Source organism: Vespula pensylvanica, chromosome 16 (assembly GCF_014466175.1).
Source record: "Vespula pensylvanica isolate Volc-1 chromosome 16, ASM1446617v1, whole genome shotgun sequence".
NCBI classification, from domain to species: Eukaryota; Metazoa; Arthropoda; class Insecta; order Hymenoptera; family Vespidae; genus Vespula; species Vespula pensylvanica.
In genome coordinates, this window is record NC_057700.1 from 4,836,817 (window position 1) to 4,853,103 (window position 16,287).

Below are 16,287 nucleotides of genomic sequence, written 5' to 3' on the forward strand. Positions count from 1 at the left end.
GTAAGGATCTGTAAATCTGTGTTGAATTTCATGATGTCTAAGAAAATCATTCAATTCAAGAGGATTATTGAAATAGTGCAAGTCCATATGTTATGTGGAATAATGGAGTAAGTTTAAAATCTAGACTAAATAGGTTTCTCTTCCTAAGAGTTTGCAAGGATTTATAAAATGTTTATGTGAATTCTGATGATCGTGATTTTTTTCTGATTGTGTTGATTAAGGGCTCATTTGAAAGATAAAAGTTTTCAGTAACTATTTTATATTGTCTGCTATTTTTGATTGGACTTTTATACTATTGTATTCTGTTGTTATTCCAACATATACCACTCGATTATTTATATATACAAAATGATGTTTGTAAGAGAAAGTATGTTTTGACGTATGACAAAGCAAATATCAACTATTTAACTTTACGTTATCAACTAAAATTGGTAGTCTTCTTTTTTTTGAATTCTTGAGAAAGCTCTAAAAGTTTCTATAGTTCCTTGGGGCAAAATCTGTTGTTTAATAATTAATTACTTAAATTTTTATCAAACTCTGATAATAATTTTTCCTTTAAGGATTTATCTTTTACATACTTCTTCCCTTTCACTCAAACTCACATCCTATTTATATATTTATATAGAGATATGATTATAATGTAGAATAAATATATAATAGGAAAAATGATCTCCATTTGCCACGTTTCTGTGCATAATATGTTATCGTTCACAAGTATCATCGATAACGCATGATGTAATGCTTGTAATAAAGTAATGGTGCGAATTTACTGCTAAACGAAGAATTGTAATCTTTCTTGCAACAGGATATTCCTTTTTTCTACGTGTGGGAAGAAAATTATACGATCAATTTTTTTTTAATGCAAGGGTGTACTGAAAGATAACAATAAATTTGTGACAGAAATTTGCAGCAGAACCAACAAATTATATACCCATGGTGTACAAGGGAAAAGCAGTTGATTTCAACGATCAGTTTTCAACGATCATTTTTGTTGATATTCAGACTACGACGTGAACTCTACAAGAGCAGGCAACGCATTTAAAAAAATGGGAATCATTTAAAAAGAGGAAAGAGAATATGATCAGAAAGAGGCAAATTAAAAAATTCATCAACTTTAAAGAGTTCGCCACAACGTAGAAAATGTTGGCAATTGTAGAAAAGTTCTGAATACAGAAGAAAAATAGTCATTCTTAATCTCGATTTTGATTACGTTATCAAGATCAATTAAACCGGCTGTCGGTACTAATAAACCTACAATTCTGATTCTAATGAACCTTTTGCAGAGCAAAGCAGGGTATAAAAACTAATCTTGCAAAAAAAAATGCTTGAACAATATTTCATAGTCGTATTAATTGCAGAGGAAGATGCAATTGATATCTTTTCGTCTTTTTATATTTGTAAGAACAGGGGGGAAAATTTGATCTAGCTCTGAAAGAGAAATCGATGAATTGGCTAATAAATTAAAAAGCGTAATTGTGACGTACAAGAAATTAGGGAAGTTTACGAGAAGTATTTAAAGTTTTTCATTCTTCCGTACGAGGGACGAAACAAATTTTTCTTCATTACTGATTTGTGAGGAGACAAACTGATCTAATTGTTTACGATCATATTTTTTCAGATGAGGCAGATATCCAAATTCAGAGAAAATCGTCAGTTTATTAGATTCGGCCACAAATAAGGTAACAAAGTTAGATTATTCGGTGAAACCGGGTAATTTCGACGAAGTAGAGCATCTCTGGGAATTTCTGGTACATTTCGAGTTTGTCGCGAAGGTAAACTGCAGGAATGAGTCGGCGAAAGTGATAGCACTCGCGTCGTATTTGAGTGAGAGGATGCGAGCTATTTTAGAGATAGCAAGAGATCCGGTGAGTTTGATATTTTCAGAATTAAAGTTGCGATTGAAAATATGATTTGAGGGAAATCTTAGTGCGCAGAAAAATTATATAGAATTTAATAATCGAAAGTAAAAACCAGGGGACGACTTGATGACGTTGGAAGCAGATTTCGATGATTTAACACGACTCGCATATTTTAAATGTACATTGGAGGTTTAGGAAAAAATTATGTGCCTATAATTTATAAACGCGATTAAGAATCCTTTTATATGAAAGGCAGAGGGTTTAAAATCCCATAGAAAAGCTGTAATAAGGACTTCGGAAATTAAAGATATACAAGAAAATAACACTCTTTATTTTTTACATTATTAAGCTGAGTCTGCTAAGAATGGACAGGTTTTTGCAGAATGGACTTGTATAGGGAAAGACTTCCGAGACAAATTTTTCTAGATCCGTTCAGCAATTCAGAACGGAAACAATAGAAGAAAGTAACTTGGTGAAGTTGGTGTGTTGGTCGTGCGGGCAGAAGAAACATTTCCAGTTGGAATATATGAAAACGGTGTGAAAGGGATGCTAGAAATAGTGGAATTAAGGGACCTGAGTTTAATTGAGAATAAGAGACCTCGATCTCTTTATTTTGAAGTTATTGTCGCACGTGTGTCAGGTTCTTATCAAGAATCTTATTGATAGTTCTATCAGGTTTAAAGGATATGTGAATGGTAGAGCGTGTATTTCTTTTTTGGATACAGGTGTTTGGTATAATGAATTCAAGATCAGATTATTAGAAAGGAATCCGTTGACGGGGATGAGGTTGCATTATCCTACTGGGGAAGTTTCGCTTGCAAAAGAAGAACTGAAATCTTTGATAAAATTAGGAGAATTTTCGGAAAAGTTATTTTTAGTAATAGCGAATATTGTAGACGATTATATCTTGGGGTGGGACTTTTTGTTAAAAACAGATTTAGTTGAGTAGTTTCGAAAGATTTTAATGAGAAATTCTAGTTCGGTCACGAGGATTTTGAAAAAACGGTACAATACTTCAAATATGTTCTTCAGGAAAATTCTTAATTGAGCAGAAAAAAGATTTCTCAAAATTTCTCCATAGTTTCTCAGAAGAGATCACAGAAGATATTGTTGTAGAAAACAGCGTAATTGTGGAATACATTGCAGAGCTAACCGATTTTCGCCTTATAAAACAAGTTCCTGTTTATTTAAGAGGAAAATTAGATCAGATTATCGAGGATACAAGGATTCATGGGATATGTATAGAAGAATCTTCAAACTTTTAGATCTCTCTAGCGACCTAGAAAGAAGAACGGTTCCTGGAGGTTTTGTGTTTATTACAGAAAATAAAACGCGGTAACGAAAACGAACTTGTATCCGTTGCCGCAGATGATTCGATTATCTGGAAATATATGATTCACGACTTTTAAGTTAAAAGTAGATATCTGCAGGTAAAAATTCGACAGAAAGAACGGCAGCATCCTCGATAAGGAAAAAACTTTGGAAATTCAAAGTTAAGCTTTTGGGTCACGTAATGCTCAATTTGCTACATTTAAGCGTCTAATTTCATTAAAAATGTGCAGAATCGGATTTCCTTAGCATATTTTGATCATGTAATTATTTATAGCCGTACTTTTGAAAATATATTGGAGAATTTACAAGAAATTTTTGCGAAGCTACGTATGGTAGGTTTAAAAGTAAATCTAAAGAAGTGCAAGTTTTTCGTAAGGCAAATGAAGTATTTGAGACACTTAATATCGAAAAGAAGTCTGTGTATGCATTCAAGAGAGACTAATTTGGCCTGTACTTCAAACTAGAAAACAAGTTAGAAGATTTTTGGAATTTTGTTCGTATAATCGAAGATTTGTAAAGGGCTTTTCCATGATCCCTAAATCTTTATATTCATTAACGAAAAGTGAAGAAATATTTTCCTAGAATACAGATTGTCAAAAATCATTTGAGAGATTAAAGAAGACTTTCATGTCATCCATAATTTTAGTTTCTCCGTTGGAAGGACATTGATGCTTTTGATAATGGGATAGAAGTTCCATGAAACGTTCAGGATGTAAAACCAAATGGTAATCGTTTATTTTTAATAAAATCTTGAATAAGGTCGAAAGAAACTATTGTTTAACGAGACGAGAGTTGCTTGCCAGTGAATGAAAGAAAATGATGACAAGCAAGTGAAAGAAAGAAATGATTACCGACATAAAAGTTTAGGCATGAGTGCGGAGAGAATAGAGTACAAGAGAACAGAGTAGAGGAGAGTGGAGTTATTGAGTTCTTATCAAGCATCGAATGTTGAGATAATGTACAGACAAGAGGAAGTTCGTATATCTTAGGAGACAATAAGCAACTTATTTATTTTTATATAATAAAGCATTTATTGTTACCCAAATATTATAACCATAACCTCCTATATTATTTATATAGGACAAAATTTATATTATAAAGAGATCATATGTCTTTCCAATGGTTACTTTCTTTTAAAGATTTAGATGGACAATTGGCTCGATGATTTGGGTGATTACAACGTCATTGATAACATTGATATAGTCCATAGGAAAATCACACGACAACACAGCTGGGTTACCCAGACAGTCATGCGAAGAGAGTTAATGTAATTTTTGTGCTGAATGAGATACATTGGAGGAATGGACAAATTCAGTACGGAGGATTGTTTTTAGAGATGAAGAATTTAGAAACAATTGGTAGCAAGAGAATGAGAAAATTATTAACATTATGGGATTCTCTGTTTATTGAAAGAAACGTTCTACACAGATATTGGAACACCTATGTATGAAATTACATATTTTATAAATTGCTGTTCCTCAGATAAAAATTAAGAACACTTCAGAGGAAGTACCTGACAGTTCCATCGGAAGATGCTCCAATGTAAATAGAACATTAGAAAAGATTCGAAAAAGGTATTATTGGGATGGCTGTAAGTAGAAGCTAGGTGCAAGACATGTGGTTTATTTCCAGTAAAGATGCTGATTGGAAGAAATTAAAAAATATCATTAGATTTTTTTTGGGCAAGATTTCAGAAGATGGTTAAAAGATGTGGTTGTTCAATTCTCAAATGCAGAAATTTGAGAATAATTGGAAAAGTCTATATAATTAAACTAAACTCTATAAAATTTGATGGAAAATGAACGATGTGGTATTCTGTGTAGGAAGATCTTTGAAAGAAAGAAATAAAATCTTTCATGCAGATTGTTTTGCATGATATATTAAAAGATAAAACGGTAGGAAAATATAGAAAAAAATGTATAAATGATTAATGCTTTTTCGTGAATAGTTAAAAGAATCGGTACAAAAAAGACATTTATATTTATTAAAATATTACAAAACAAAAAGTAATACTTCTAAATTGAAATTTATATTTATTAAAAAATATAAAAATATATATTAGATAGTAGATAGTATAAATAAGAAAAAAAAAATGAGAAAGTTGTTTAATTAAGGATAGGTACAGTATAGTTGTGAAATTATACAAAGTTTGTGTATATGTTTATCACTTCAGGTGTGAACTAATCAGGTGTAGCAAACAATTAGAAAATTGGAGATATATATTTCACTGATAACATACACCTATATAAATGTATTGGAGTATGCAATAAAGATGAAACTATCTAAGTGATCACAGACAATATAGAAAAATGAAGAGCTACCGTTCTTTCTGTTTAACATTCTTTATCTAAACTTCATTTATACAAAATCGATTAAAAATTTATTAACATTGTAATCTCTATTATAATATATTCGTCTAATTATAATAGCGATAAATAGAGAAAGTCACGTTCAATTGGCCAAAGATAATATTAATTAATTGATAGTCAGGTATAATTTAAGATTTATCAAATTGATGGTCCAATGTTATTTATCTGTAGTAAATATATTTCATAATATAATAATTTCGTTATTTGTTAAGATAAACGAAAATACATTTTGATTTGATAAAATTTATATGTATCAGACAATACTAATCGATACGTGCTTAACCATTCGTATTTCCGTAATGAGTTCTCTGTAGCAGCAAAGAATATAGTTTATTGAAACGATTAGTCTTAGAACATTATAGAATCCAATGATAAATTCATTGGACAAAATAGGAAAACTTCTCCGTGCGAATATTATAACTATGGGACTCAAATTTATCACTTAGTTTTTAAATCAAAAGTATATCAAATTGTTTTCGTAATAATATTCATTCATTTATTTTTTTTATCGAAAAGAAATATTATAATGTTATGTATTGTGTTTTAATTTTCTTTGTACATTTTTCCTGGCAAATGTAAAGAAATTTTTTTTTATATTCCAAATCAATATAATGGTAATCCTTGCTCATGCATTTGTTTGTTAAAGTCAAATAATAATTATATCTCTATCTGTATTTTAAATATAGCATTTGTTGCTGCTGCTGATGCTTGTAGAAATATAAAATTGAATTTTTTTTCAAATGAGAAAACAAATTTAATCATTTAATTATATATTAAGATTTCTGATGTTACAAATTTCTAGCAAGATGTATATTTCACAATTTCCTTCTAGCGAGATATCTCCACATAAATAACAAACGAACGAACTGGATTCACGATTGATTGAAATGAAATAAAATTTATATCCCGAAAATTTTCTTGCGCTAAAAAAGTGGAACGAAAATATAATTTTAGATTAACGAGGATGTTGATAATACTGTAAGTATCTTTGATAGAAATAAATGAAACAAAAATTATTATTAATTAAAATATATTTTATATATTTATATATTAATATATATTTTATATATTAATATATTTTACTAGAACAAAAAGAAAAATACATAAATAGTTCATGTTATTGCTCCACGAAAGGTTTGAAATTGATTTTTATATCGGGATAGACTAGGAAAAAAATATCGTTATTTCGTTTTTCTTCATCATTTAAAATTTATTTAAGTTGTAAACTATAAACTCGAAAACAAGTATAGTTACTTAGTTATCTAGTCTTGTTCGTTACTTACGTATTTCTATTTTGACTTATAATTATACTTGATTCCCTTGTAATCATAATAATAATTCGTAATATAAAATATATTTTTCATAAAAAAATTATTTTTATGATAGTAATGATAATAATAATATTAGAATATATTTTTTGTGAATACAAAGAAATTTATAATAAATGATTTAAATATACATGAAAGTAGAAATACGTAAGAAATGAATGAGACCGATTGTACAAAAATAATTCAGAATTACGCACTATTAGTGTCACAATACCCTATTAGTGGATTTATTGAATAAGTAAAAAGTGTGGAGGAAGCTAATTTTCACCATTTCCGGGAGTAAACTGAATAAAATTAAACGTTATGTAAATACATACATATCACTTCATTTCATTTTATTTTTATAAATCCTCTTTAAACGGTTCACGATTAATTGCCATTGCAATTTTAATATTTTCTAATATCGTAACATGATCGCCGTTAACAACGTGTACTTCTACTTTGCCTTCAGTTATCTAAGAATAACAATATTTTATAGTAAATCAATGTTATATATTCATGATTTATACGAATTTTGAGAACTTACATTCTGTAGTCCATAATCATATGTGATCTGTTGTACAGAGGATAACATTGGTTTAAACAATGTAATTGGTGTTCTTAAATACGGTATTGGCTTTGGATCATATTTCATGCATGCTTGCAATCTTACATAAAATGAGAAAATAGCTTTTCTTTGATCTCTTTCCAAATATAATTGCTTGTATTCAGGAGAGAACGCATTAAAGAATGCATTTAATTTCTCATCCCACGTTTTGTAGTTTCTTAATTCAAATGCAAACTAAAAAGTAACTTTTCAAAATTAATATGACAATTGCGAAAAATAGAAAAAGAATAACATGACGAACCTGTTCACTATTAATAGATGTAAATGTGTTCATAATGCTAACAAGAACGTTGTTTTGCAGTTCTTCCACCGACGACGATAGCAGCTGTTTGTTTATAAGTTTTTTCATTAATTGAGGAGCACCGTCTATTAAAATAAGCTCGCCATTAAACCCATAGGCTTCTAATTGTCGCATGAGTTCAATTGCTACAAGCGATCCAAACGAATATCCCACTAAAGTAAAATCTATTCGATCTTTAAGTTTCTCTAGCATATGCTGTAATATGTAAAGTGATAAACCATTTTAATCCATCAGGTTCAATAATATTTAATTTAATCAAATATTTCTTTAGTAAAAAAGTATACCGGTAAAAATAAATTGGCCATTTCTTCTATAGTGTTTAAATCATAATTTGTCCCGAGTTGAAAACAAATCGCAGGCGACTTAATTTTTGATTCTAATGTTTTGAAAATGCTACAATAACCTTCGATACCTGGAATGAAGAATACCTCGCTTCGACCTCTCTGTGGATTAGTTTTAAGGGGGACAGATATTTCGAAGGAAAGTTTTTCACCGAAAGATTGCATCAACATCTTTATACCAGTTAATATTTTTTTTGTAGCAATTTTATTATGATCAATATCACCAGCTGTCCGTTTGTTTTCCATTTCCAATAATTTGGCAAAGTTTAAACTGCGAATATCTTCCGTGTTGAGATATATTTGATATTCGCGTTCTAATGTCTGTTTTATTTCTATACCCATCATAGAATCCATTCCAAGTTCAGCCAAGGAGATTTGTTGACTGATAGTTTTCAAATCTTTAATACCTGTAATCAAGAATTAGTTATTTAAATAAGATAAAGATAGTAAAAGTAGATAAAAGCGGATAAAAAATCATATTATTAAATTTAGTAATAATAGCAATAATAAATAATGACATGGATTAACCGAAACTTACACATAATTTTTAAAACAGTATCTACGATATTGTCCACACTGTCGCTACTTGATCGTTTTTCAGCGACTATCATACTAGCAACTATAGGTTTATCTTGTACTAAAAATCGATTGAGTTCTTCTAAACACGATGTTATTTTTTGCTGTAGAGTACCACCGATAACAAGATCTTTATCGTTATCTTGCATGTCCGCGACAAGACCGACGTCTCCAATCACACCCCATTGAATAGCTAATCCAGATAAACCTTCCTCCATTCTTTTTTCGCATATTCTTTCCATAACGGAATTAGCCATACCATAATTCGTTTGGCCAGCATTTCCTCTTCCGCACGACACAGAAGAGAAGACTACGAAGTGTCGAAGATCTGGACAAAGTTTTCTAGTCACCTCGTCTAAACGTTTCGTGGCCCAGGCCTTTCCCTTGAAAGATTCTTCAAAAGTTTGTATCGTCTGGTTTCTACAGATACAATCTTTCAAAGAAACCGCGAGGTTGAATATACCGTCGACCGGACCTCCGTCTATTGCCGATTTCACTATAACCTCGCAGTCTTCTCGTTTAGACGCATCGAGACCGACTAGGATCTTAATATTTACGCCATATGATTCCCATCTTTTGATTCTCATTTGTTGATAACCATTCTTTAAGCCATTTCGCGAAGTGATGACAATATTTCGAGCATTTCGAAGAATCAACCAATCGATTAATTCTAAACCAAAACCTCCCAAGCCGCCAATCACTATGTAACTTTTGTTCGGAAAACATCTGTAAGAAGGTTTAGCCAAGATCGGTGTATTCTGTGGTTCGTTTTCTTCGCGTATCTTTATGAGTACCTACAACATTCAAAATGGATTTGGAGCTATAATTTAAAATAGTTCAAGCGAAATAATATTCGAACGACGAACAGTATTTACTTTTCCGATATGCTTTCCAGCAGCCATGTATCTAAAAGCTGTCTCTACTTGATCTTTGCCGAAAACTGTCCTTACAATCGGTTTAATAACGTTCTTCTTAAGGAGTATGTTTACTTTCGAATGTATTTTATCTTTGATTTCATCATTTGTAGTCATAAGTTTATCTAACATTACAGCGTGAAAACTGATTTCCTTCGTAAAGATATCGGTATCCAATGGATTATTTGAGGCCAAGTCAAACTTTCCAATTTCCACAAATCGTCCTCTATATGCTAAACAACGCAGCGACGCTAGAAGTTTTTCTTCCGCTAAAGAATTTAGAACTATGTCTACACCTGCACCATTGGTTTGTTGCAAAATCATTTGTTCGAAGCTAGTGTCTCGAGAATTTCCAATATGATTATCATCGATACTGGGAAATGTTTCTCTAATGAATTTACGTTTTTCTGGTGTACCGACAGTAGTAAATACTTCACAGCCTTCGTGAAGAGCTAAGGTAATTGCGGCTTGGCCAACACCACCAGCACCAGCGTGGATAAGTACTTTCTCACCCTTCTTCATTTCTGCGTTAATATAAAGAGCAGCGGTACATGTGGAATATACACATGGTATTGTTGCAGCATCCTCCATACTCCAACTTTCAGGTATAGTCCAAGAAAAAATATCGTCCATTTGGCAGAAGTTTGATATGCATCTGAAAAAGTGTTTATTTTTCTTTTTTTTTTTGATTTTCTATTATTTTCTCTAGACGATTAAATCTCAATTTTTAATTTTTAATCAGTTCACCTGTTTGAATTAAGGCCCATGACACGACGACCACTAATACTAATTCCGCTATATTCAAATCCAATTGTACAATCAAGTTGTTTTCTGTCATCTTGAAATATATCTATTTCGATTTTACCTGTTGTTATCATCACGTCTTTAAAATTCAACGACGCATAATGGATGCGAACAAGATCTTCCTTTTGATAGTCTTTCGTAATTGGCCCTTCGACCCAACGTATCGAACTTAAATTTCCGCGTGTCTGTCGAAAAATTTTATTGTAAAATTCTATCGTGTTATTTCATAATATTTGTTGGTGACTTGATAAAATGTTTTTAAATACCAATTGATTGACCAAAGCATGATAGGTAGGCTTCGGTTCGTGAGGTGGAAGTAGCTGATGCCTATATGATCCCCAAACGTTCCCTGATCGTAAAACATTTATTACGAGATCGGTTTCGAATTGTTCCGAATAAAGGGGTAACTCTAAAGAAAATTTCGGGGCTTCCATATCTTGAATTAAAACAGCTCGGAAGATTTTTCCGCCAGGTTCTTTCTGTAAACAATTGATAAATCCTAAGAGACCAGATTCAAAGTTTCCTTCCTCAACTAGTATCACTCTCGTGTCATCCTTTTCTGATTCACTGGTAAGCACAGTTTGAACTTCTTGTAACCAGTTAAATTCATTGCTGTTCACATAAATAAACGAAGTATTTTTCGGAGTATTCTTGATCTTCCTTAACAATATCCACGATTCCTCGGAAGTACGCTTCTCCAAAACTATACCTAATTGAAATTCCTTTAAAATAGAAAAGTCTAATGACACGTTTTTTTCCCGCGATAAAAGGAAAGCTCCATCTCTTGTGGATTCTAAAAGTTGTTTTAAGCTGTCCTTCTTTTTATTCGTTAATAAACAACATCCAACTGCTAATAGCGCGACATTATCCGTTTGTATATTTTTCAATTCTAAAATTTTGTTATTTTTAGGAATATCTTTCTCGCCAAATGTATTTGGCGATGCAAATATATTAACGTTTGCTTGAATCAAAGGCAAATTGGCTAGAATGTCTTCCAACAACGGAGAAACAAGTTTCTCTGCTGATATATTGTCATTATATTCAACGAGTTCTATCGTTTTCACCATGGTCGTTGGTATATTCTCAAGAGTGATATGCATAGATAATGTTAATATTTCTCGTAATGACATTTCCTTTCTGTCACGATAAGCAATGAATTTATGTTCTTCGATAATTGGATCACTGACAGGTTTCTTCCGAGCGATTTCGCTAGCCCTAATATTATGAATCTCCACACCCCCTGCTATAATCACATCGATGTTCTCAAGTAATTGTACAGGCACATCTGAAATAAAAAAATTACGTCCTTGTATATCAATAATGTATATAAAGGAATTCGTTATATAAATTCACGTTGTATTGATAATAAATATTTACATTGTTCATTGTTTGTCAAACTTTCTAGATATCGTTGGTGTGCATTAATATCTATTATTAATTTTCGAATTCCAGTTGGTATAAGTAAACCTCGGGTATCAAAAGCGAGTATTTTCATCTGCAATATGTTATCGATGAACGCCGTCCAATTCTTTTTCCACTCGACGTGTCCTTTTTTTCCCGAAACTGACACACTGTGCAAATTTCGAAATAGGCCATTATATTCATAACCACGTAGCTTCAACTCCTTATATATATCTTTCGTATTTAATACTTCCTCCTCATTGTTTATATTTGCTTTAATCACATCAAGGGGTATTTTCTCCTTCGATAAATTTGTTGCAACACGAATCATTCCCGTAACAACAGCAACACCTTTTTCAGCTATTTCGAAATTGCCGGTTCCTGTTCATTTGTAAATCGACATACGTTAAATTCTTTAAAAGATTGTTTAGACGTGATAGAAAGCAATTACCTTTCTGAATCATGACGGTCATTTCAACTGTGCCGTCTTTCGGAATGGTGGTAGCTCGATTAAACTTTACATTTTCAATGATAACTGATATTTCCATATACAACTGTCCTATCATCATGCCTAAAGTTTGCCAAACCAAGCATAAATATCCTGTCGCGGGAAACAAATTTCTCCCATCGATCACGTGACCCTTGATGTACTCAAAATATTCATTTGCGATCGATATTTCAATCGTTCTTTCTCCAGAAGCAATTTTCTCTACTATTTTATAAGGTGCCACAAACCAGTTGTCTGAATGTTTCCATCTAAACATGTTATAACGTTAAATTATTACATTGCATTCAGAAAATATAATTATTAGTTCCTTCAGTTTTTTTTATCCCTATAATATTTACCTAATGAGTGGTGATATCATTGGAGTACCTCGACTGACTGGATATTCTACCGGCGGATATAATTTAACAAGATCGAGTTGTGAACCGGTATTATAGAGCTTCCCTAATCCTCGTAAAAAAACTTCCACGTTATCTTCATGATCTCGGTGGGTTAATGGTATAATCGTTATGGTTGGTTGCAATGATGTTTTTAAAACCGCTTCTAGCAAACTTTGCGGTGCGATTTCAATGGCGACGGCATTGTCGGGAATAAGGGTTAAAGTTTCTTCAAAAAGTACAGTTTTTAACAAGTTATTGGTATGATACTCGGCTGACGAGAGTTTTGCGGTTGATGTGGACCATTCGTTGCGTGGTATCGATGTACTGAGCCATTTTTTACTTCGAGGCTTTGCTGTTGGTATCACTTCTTTTAAATATGCAAAAAGTTTCTGTTCGACTGCTGTGATGTAACGGCTATGGTAAGGTATATTATTGCACCATACCTCTTCTGCGAAAATTTCAGCTGCCTGTCAAATACAAACATATTACACAAGTACATACAAAAATCATTTTATTAGGAACAAATATTTTTATTAGCTAGATTCTAATTAGCTTCAAACTAACCTGTAATTTTTTAACAAATGCCCTCACGGACTTGGCCAGTCCACTTATGGTTGTACTTTTAGATCCATTGTGACATGCGATGTCGATAGTAGCAGGACACCAATTCTTAATGTCGGCATAAGAAAGTTCTACTGTTACCATACAACCATGAGGTATTTTTGTTTCTGTCAAGGCCATTCCTTGTGAATATGCTGCCAATATCATTTCCTCGGCAGTAAAACATCCATCTGCGTAGGCACAACCAAGTTCACCTATGGAATGTCCGATTATGTAGTCCGGTATTATACCAACTGAAGTTAGAAGATCTACCAATCCGATCTGTAAAGTTTTTTTTTTCCTTTTGTCAGATCTTATCGAATAATTTCATCAAACCTTACAAATAATTAAATATTTGTCGACATTACCTGAACCGCAGCAATTCCGACGATCGAATGCAAGATATTGTCGAAGATGCTATTATCTTTTTTAGTTAAAATTTCATAAATATTCAAATTATACCGCTTCAATACAGCGTCGCATTTCTCTATTGCCTTGGCAAATATAGAGAACCTCATCAGAGCTTGACCTAGTAAATTTCAAGTTCCACCTTTCAATATATTTGGTGGTCGTAATGGTCATTTTAAGAGTTCTTAATAACTACAAAAAGATATTAGAAAAAAATTTCCGTACCCATTCCAGGCCATTGCGAGCCTATTCCAGAAAAGACGAACAATATTGGTTTCTTTATATCAGAATAATTTTCAATCGCTCTCGTATTTTCGTCGGATATTTTGAAACCGCTTATCGTGTATCCCCGACATAAATGACCTGATGTTCCTTTGAGATGAATATCATGAAGAAGACGAATAAATTCGATGTCTATCGGTCGATTATCGATCTACGTAATGGGATGTTGAAATTGTATCATTCTATCTAATTTTAACATAAAAATAATTTAACATAAACATTGATTTGTTTTACCTACATCATTTAATATGCTTGCTACTGCTTCTTTGGTACGTCCAGAAACGACTACGAGTCTTGGCAAATCATCATTTGGCAATCCTTTATTAATCTTTGTTTTTGGATTTGATTTGAGTAAGATGTGAGCATTAGCACCACCAAAGCCGAAAGCATTAATGCCTATGTATTCCCCATCAAGCGGAGTCGTTTCGGTAACAACTTTGATCCTCCCTTCTGTAAAAGCTTTCACGTCTTTACGTGGTTGATTTAAATTGATATTTGGCGGTATTAGGCCTGATTCCATCGATATTATCGCCTGTAAAATATCAATGAAACGAAGATGAACGAACAATTGTCTTGTCTTATGTTTCAACTTATGTTTACCTTAGCAATGGAACAAATTCCACTGGCTGGTTCCGCATGACCGACGTTTGCTTTGATGGAACCGACTTTAAGAGGATTATTTCTGTCTTTGGTGAAAATGCGATCTATGGCATTTATTTCTTTAGGATCTCCGACTTTCGTTCCTGTACCATGAGCTTCGATGTAATGTATACAAGTTGTTGATATACCGCATTCTTCGTAGAATTCTTTGAAAAGCGTACTCTGAATTTTGCTAGAAGGATACGTTATACCCTGTTCTTTATAACCATCGCAATTTGTTTTCGTATGGATGACCGTAGCATAGATCCTTTTTGTATTTTTTGCTTTTTGCAGAAATGCTACAGCAACGGTGTCACTACGCGTGTAACCGGTTGCATCTTCGTCAAAACACTTGCAATAACCATCTTGAGATAACACTCCTATTAGAGAGATACAAGATTAAAGAACTGTTCAATAATGTCACGATAATTTGAGAAAAAGGGACAAATGTTTCTAACAAAATGTCATAACCAATACCTAAGCGTTTAAATTGCAAAGATATATATGGATGAAGGCAAAGATTTGATCCACCGACGATCGCGTAATCACATTGTCCGCTACGTATAGCCCTATAAGCGTGTTCCATCGCAAAAAGACTTGAACTGCATGCGGTATCGATATTATATGATGGTCCAGTTACACCCAGCCAATGCGAAATTCTGTTGGCCAACGAAGCTTTGTTACAGCCTATGATACCAAAACCATTTATCTACAATTCCAAAGATATATTATACGTTGTAGCGATCCATATAAGTAATTGTGTATAAATACTCCATCTGTCAATCGATCATTTGATCGTTTACTGTACCCGTAGTTTGTCGTAGAACCAAATTTTCTCGGTGTCGGAGAAGCATGAACCTATGAATACACCTGTTCTCGTTCCATGAAGGTCTTTCGGATGAATTCCAGCATCCACAATAGCTTCGTAAGTATGTTCGAACAACATTCTGCCCATTGGATCCATAGTATGAGCTTGTTTAAAATCGACATCAAAAAACAATGCATCGAATTTCTCAATGTTGTTAATCTTGCCGATTCGTCGGGGAATTTCTGAGTGTTCTTAAAAAAGATAACGATAGAAAAATATTAAATTTGGCTAATGCTTACACTGTTAAATAAAATTGATTGTGTACGTATAATCGATACCTATTTCTTCTGTGTAATCAGTGATACAATCTTTGCGATTAAAAATATTATCTTTCAATTCGTGCAAATTATTGGATTTCGGGAATCTACCAGCGATTCCGGAAATAACAACTTCTTCGCCTGGTTGTGGATTAACATATTTAAAAAATTTGTACGATTCTTCTGGCTCCTTAAATTCACTCATGATATTTTGACGTCTCATGTTTTTCGATGCGAAATTGAAATTTGAATAATAACTAAATTCATCAGGAATGAATTCTTTTTTATAACAATACCCTCTCCAAGAAATTCATTATATCACGTGAGTTATCACGAATTCTTGGATCTTTCCATTGAATTTATTCATGAAATGAAGATAAATTGCAAATTGACCCTTGTGAACTACCTGGCTTTCTATTCTGATTAGGTAAGTCATCGCCAATGAAACAGCACTGTATAATAACAAAAGAATTAAGTTTTATTGTAATACCATAAATATTTAATGATAGAAATTTT

The 16,287-nt window shown here is 32.5% G+C and overlaps 1 protein-coding gene across 1 annotated transcript; it reads right to left on the bottom strand.

The window, feature by feature from the left end:
* Positions 1-7,194: 7,194 nt before the first annotated feature.
* Positions 7,195-16,010, bottom strand: LOC122634824 (fatty acid synthase-like). The gene is made up of 19 exons (XM_043824164.1): positions 15,793-16,010; positions 15,455-15,705; positions 15,124-15,355; positions 14,608-15,026; positions 14,246-14,539; positions 13,951-14,158; positions 13,686-13,846; positions 13,282-13,599; positions 12,679-13,184; positions 12,284-12,588; positions 11,809-12,213; positions 10,698-11,716; positions 10,375-10,616; positions 9,589-10,282; positions 8,676-9,507; positions 8,081-8,544; positions 7,737-7,991; positions 7,415-7,669; positions 7,195-7,343 (listed from the first exon to the last, which is right to left on the bottom strand). Exons 1-19 carry the CDS (start codon positions 15,992-15,994, stop codon positions 7,230-7,232), a joined length of 7,176 nt encoding a protein of 2,391 aa, XP_043680099.1. The 5' UTR covers positions 15,995-16,010; the 3' UTR covers positions 7,195-7,229.
* Positions 16,011-16,287: the final 277 nt, after the last annotated feature.